A 6,375-nucleotide genomic window follows, 5' to 3' on the forward strand; every position below is an offset into this window, starting at 1 on the left:
TTCCTTATTCCACTTTCTTTTCTGAATTCAGCTTGAATTTCTGGCTGTTCAAGTGAAGTACTGCTACAACTGATTGTGAATTATCTGTGGCAAAATTTTGCTTACTTGTGATATTAATGATATTGTTTGATAAGTTATGCATTCTGTTGCATCACTTTTCTTTCAGATGGGCACAACCCTTCCAATTGATTGGCTAGATAGCTGCCTTCCAAATTTCTTAACATAGACAAGTAAGTAATTCCAATGTTTTATCCATTTATTGAAACATCTCATTTGGTTGGCTATCAACAAAATCTTTTTGGTAGGGTGTATTTCCTATTTTTGGTATTTTGATATCTGTGTATTCCTTCTATGTTCTTTTGTTGTTTCCTACATCATTCAATTTTTTTGCCCATAGAGTTGATTCAATATTGAATTCTTCAGTATTGCAACTCAAGTGTTGAATATTTTCTTATGTTCTTTTTGCTTGAGAGCTGCTAAATGTATTCTTTCCTTTTTTTAACTTTGGGTCTTAGCTCATTTCATTATAATCCTTGATTTTGACTTCCGGAGCTGCCCTTTGACATTAACTATTCAAAACTTTTACTTCATCATTTCTTCCATTCACTTTAACATATAAGAGCAAGTTTCAAAGTTTATTTTGATACCCATTTTGGTCTATTTTTTTCCTTTCCCATATTTTAGATGATATTTTGCATTATTCATATATGATGTCCTTTAAATTATTCTACAATTCGTCTGGTCTTTGGTCATTAGTGTTCAATGCATCAAATCTATTCTTGAGATGGTCTGATGATCTCTAAATATAGCTGGAATATACTCAAGCTTGTACTTTGACTATTATAGACTTCAGCTTCAATGAGAAGTTGAACATGAGCATATGACAATATTCTGGTGTGCTTCATCATGTTTCAATATTCTGGTCCTATCTGACATTGTTCCATTTCCATTTATGATTTTCAGTGACTAAATATTCAGAAGTAGTCCATTGTTCCTTCTTTTTAATCTATCTTAGTCTGGAAGCTCATCTGAAACTTGTCAATCATGAGTGACCCTGGTAGTATTTAAAATACCCTTGGAATATCTTCCTGAATCACAGCAACACACAAGTCACCACAGTATAGCAAACTGATAGATGCATGGTGGAGACAACATTGTACTTTGGGTAAATCTTGAAATGTTCTTTTTTATGATGAATGTGACACCATTCCTTTTCAATGTGTTTTCTGGCACAGAAGCCTATGTGAATGTCCAATTCAAAATCTACCAGTCAGATTCAGCTCATTAATGCCTAGGATATTGATCTTTATGTATCCCATTTCATTTTTGATGGCTTCCAAGTTTCTTAGATTCATACTTTGTATATTCCATCTTCTAATTATTAGTGAATGTTTAAAGTCATTTATTCACATTTTGAATTATGCACATCAGTGAATGAAGGTCTGGAAAGTTTTACTGCAACCACTTCATGCAGGTTGACTCTACTTTGAGGAAGCAGCTATTCTTCAGTTGTAATTTGAGTGCTTTGCAACCTGAGTGGCTCATATTCTAGCATTATATCAGAAAAATTTCCACTGTTAATTATAAGGTTATCAATTTCTAAGATGATCACTGGCCTTCCCCCCTCACCCCCCAGAAGTATATTTCTATGGCCTCCTCCCTAGTCTTTCTTAGTCCAGAAGCTCTGATGATGCAACCTATACACCATACACCAATCTATACACCTGCTGATATTTGAAAACCTGGTGGCAAAGATTCAAGCATCGCAGCAATATGTAAGCCACAATATTACAACAAATTGATAGATGTGCGGTATACATGACGGTGTGACCATTATTTAATTATTCAAATATTTGAATATGCTGCATATCCAGTGTATTATTGAAAAAACAAACATCAGAAATAATTTTGAAAAACTAAATGAAAATTAGAAATATATTATCAATGCTTTGGGTTTTATTTTTCATTAACTATAACAATGAAACTGCTCATGAGGAAGTAAAAATATGTGAGAAATTATGATGATGGTGAGTGAAAGAAAGAAATAGAAACATAATGGTTAGTCATAGATGCAGGTGAATGAAAAAGGCAGAAGAGACAATACAGGTTAATTTTTCTCTAAACCAATTTTTTTTTGTGTGTGTGATATTACTCTCTTGAAATTTCAGTTGTAAGGAGAATTATTATAATGATGCTCAACAAAATTTCTTAAGTGGAGCACACAATATAAGACTATGACTCTTAACTATCAGTGATACAAAAAACAGTAATTCATCTTCTATGTCATATTTAGTAACTATCAGGGTAACACAGTAGCTCCATCAGATAAGCACTGGACTGTGAACCATGAGGTTGGCAATTTGAGCCTACCAGCTGCTTCGTGGAAGAAAGATGAGACATCCTGCTCCTGCAAAGATTTGAAAACGTTGGAAACTGTACACAGGGTCACTCTGAGTTCAAAACTTCATGCTATGGGTCAGAAATGACTTGATGGGACTTAATCACAACATCAGGAGTTTATAAGGTATAACAATTCCTATGAACATCATATGAAAAGTGGGTTTCCTGGTTGATTTGTTTATCATTACTCATGGTGGTAGATCTCTGAGGTGTTAAAGTATGCAATAATCAAGGGAGGCAAAGGTGATACATGTGGGACCCACATGAAATTTAATTATTTGAATCTGAGTGTGATAATGCTCCAAAGACATTAAGACACAAGGGGATGCTGACCCATATTCCGAGTTACTTGGTTTTTAATAACTACTCAAATATAATGTATCAATTTTCAATAACCCTGAAGAGATGATTGTACACACTTACATATGTGGTTGCTGTTGTTATGTGCCGTTGAGTTGATTTTGACTTGTAACGACCCTATATAGAATTTCTAAGAAGCAACTGATGGGTTTAAATCATCAACCTTGTGGTCAGCAGTGCTTATCCTACAGTGCCACATAAGGATTACACCAATATGATGGTAAGTCTAACAGTATTGTCATAAAAATCATAGAAATCATTATTAAACAAAAATATCAAAATATGATTTTTTCTCAACATATATTCTGTCTAGATCTAGACACTTCTGAAGGTCTCTTTAACCCTTCCATTGAAGAATTTTGCATGCTTTGATTTACACCATGTAAAATGGCAGTTTTGACATTCTTGAGGGACTGAAGTCATGTTATTTTTTAGTGTTCTTTGAGTTTCGGAAACGAAAAGAAGTTTGAAGGGTCAAGATCAGGGATGGAGGGTGGGTGGAGTCAAGTTTCCCAATGAAATTCTCATAGGACAGCCTTGGTAGTCTCCAGGGATAAGCAGGCATATTGTTGTTGTTAGGTGCCATTGAGTTGGCTCTAATGTGTAATGACCTAAGGTACAGCAGAATGAAACACTGTCTGGTCCTGTATCACCCTCACATTTGTTACACTTGAGACGTATTATCATGCCCCTCCCCCCAACGTCTCCAGGAAGCATTCCTGGCCTTTTTCTAACCAATGCAATTTTCATTTTTCTTTAACCTTTTTCCTAATAAGCTCCCATGATAATCTTTTGAGAAAATCTACCAACATTATCCCTTGAGACGCCACCCCCCCCCCCCCCCCCCCAAATATTTCCTGGCTTCTCTACCTTGAACTTAACTGGCTTAGCAGACCCCTTGGAAGCTACTGTTTTGATGTGATTTTGTGTGTGTGCATGTGTGTGTGTGAGGACACCTTAATGAGATGAATTTGAACTTCAACTATCTACAACTCCATGTAGAACAAATTTTTTAGATATTTGAACTGGTTCATTCTGATTTAACCCCGCCACATGAAAATTTGCATTTCTACCCCAGTTATACTGAATCAGAATCTAGATGTACATTTTAATAATGTACAGGTATAAACATAAGAATCACCTGGGGATAATGTTCAACTGTAGATTCTGAGTCAGTATATCTGAAGTGGAAATGCAAATTCTTAGTAGAGGATGAACTGGAATGAATTGACTCAAAGCTTTGCTTTTAACTATGTCATTTTGAGAATGAGAGACTTGAATTAAACGATTGACTCTTCAATGCATCTTTAGAGCATCTCATCAGGAGGAAACGCTGACATAATCTCCACTTAGAGACTGTCAATGGTATTGCAACCCTTCAGGGGCCTCTACCTTGATGTTCTGAAGATTATCTTGAGAGAAGCAAAATGCAGAATTCCTTCTTTTCTAGTCTGAAATTATCAAAGCTGTTCTAGGCTGTCTTAGCTGTTTCAATAACAGTCCTTGCAGAAGGACATTATGTTTAGTAAAGTAAAGGGTCAGTGAAAAAGAGAAACACCCATGGTTATCAGAATGAGCTCAGACATAGGGACGATTATGAGAATTCACAGGCCGGAATTGTGTTTTGTTCTGGAATATACAATGTCACTGCTGTGAGTCACAACTGACTCAACAGCACCCTACAACAACAACAACAACAACAACAACAACAGTGTGCTATTTAAGTACTGAAATGTCTGAGAAAGAATTTATAAGTTAAGAAACAAAAAGGGAAACATAACTTAGGATGAAATTGTGAAGTGTTAGCCAAAACATTTTACTTGTACTCACAACGGGAATCCATTAGCCTCTGGAATTTGAAAGCCGGTTTCCACCAATCCGATCCATAGGGACACCAAATCGTCTTTTGGGATGCTCTACTACTTTTCTGAAACAAACCAAGATGAATACTTTTAATTTAAGGCCCAAGTTATCAATTATTATTCTTGTTCTTTATTTTATGCTGATTCAGGAATCTTCTTCAGGAGTCAGGATAAAAATTGTAGTTACCACAGTTACTTTTCACTGACCACCCACTAAGTGCCAGGCACAATCTCTTATCTTTTCAACATCTATCAAAGTTGGCATTACTACCTCTATTGAGGTCTAGAGGTGTTAAACTACATATCCAAATCAAATCTCTCATGTTCTATAAAGCCTAGGTGAAAACTCAGGGCTTTCCAGTCTTAGAGGTAATGCTTTTTCCCCTGCCGGTCCAACTCCTGGGGTGGTGCTGTAGGATCAGCAGTTCAAACCCACCATCTGCTCCTCAGAACCCCATACAGGGTTGTTATGAGTCAGAATAGATTCAATGGCACTTAACAATAACAACAACAGCACTTATAAAGATGGTTCTTTTTGTGGCTATCCTGAAATAGACGAGTAAGAAATAGTCTGCCTTCAAAAAGTTAGTTATATACTTTGAGAATGATGATGATTTAGTACAAATGCTGTTGTTTGTTGCCTTGGAGTTGATTTTGACTCATGATGACCTTATGTACAAAACAAAATATAATAAAAGATCGCCTAGTCCTGTACCATTGTCCTGGTTGATGACATTTTTGAGATGATTACTGTGGCTATTTTAATTCAAATAGTAGAGAAAATATCTCTCATTTTCATTCATGGCAGATTTTTACCATAACAACCACATCTTACTAATATTATCACTGCCAAGTGAATAATTTATTAAAAACTCTGAAAAGCTTAGCTAGCATTGGAAAGTGGGGGCTTTTTATTGCTGAACCTTCCAAATAGAAAATTCTATGTTGTTGTTGTTAAGTGTGAACTCATAGCAACCTTGTATAGGGTTTCTGAGAAGCCACTAGTGGCATTGGACCACTGACCTTACAGTTAGCAGTCCAATGCTTCTCTTACAGCACCATTCTCATTCCTGGATCTGAAAATTCGCATTTTTAACAAGTTCCTGGGTGATACTGATACCATAAAGTTTGAGAGCCACTGTACTAGTGAATTCAGGCATCCTCATGGTGCTATGGGTTAGACATTGGGCTGCTAACTGCAAACTGATGGTTCAAACCTATCAGCTCCTCCACAGGAGACAGATAGGGTTGTCTGCTCCCAATAAAGATGTACAGTCTATGAACTAGCTATTGTAGTTCTTAAGTGCCTTCGTGTCTGTTGTGACTCATAGCTTCTCTGTGTAGAGTTTCTGAGGAGTGCTTGGTGGGTTTGAACTGGCAACCTTGAGCAGTCCAATGCTTACCCTATAGAGCCACACAAAGACTCCAGAAATCTCTATATGTACGTGTAAATGCAAGCATGTGAGTGTAGGCATGCATATTGATTAAAGACACAAACAGTGATACTCCTCAAATATCAAGAAACCTCCATTATAGGTTTTCTGAGTTTGAGGTGTTAGGATCATAATCTCTTGGGACAACTCAGTCAATCGAAATAACACAGTTCACAAAAATCATGGTGTGCGTCCAAATGGAGTGAGTAGTATCTGGGAGCTCAAAAGCCTGTAGCAGCCACTCTTAGATGGTTATGGGTATCCACTCTTTATGAGCAAAACAGTAAGAAGGTATCTAACAGCACAGAGAAGAAACAAAT

General features: G+C 36.5%; 1 protein-coding gene across 1 annotated transcript in view; it reads right to left on the reverse strand.

Annotated features, from left to right (window-relative positions):
* Positions 1-4,602: 4,602 nt before the first annotated feature.
* OSTN (osteocrin) overlaps positions 4,603-6,375 on the reverse strand; it is a 73,954-nt gene continuing 72,181 nt past the window's right edge. The window contains exon 3 of the mRNA XM_006871869.1: positions 4,603-4,687. Within this exon, the coding sequence (XP_006871931.1) occupies positions 4,603-4,687 (85 nt within the window). The remainder of the gene's footprint in view (positions 4,688-6,375) is intronic.

The sequence above is a fragment of the Chrysochloris asiatica genome, unplaced genomic scaffold, assembly GCF_000296735.1.
Source record: "Chrysochloris asiatica unplaced genomic scaffold, ChrAsi1.0 scaffold00177, whole genome shotgun sequence".
Classification (NCBI taxonomy): Eukaryota; Metazoa; Chordata; class Mammalia; order Afrosoricida; family Chrysochloridae; genus Chrysochloris; species Chrysochloris asiatica.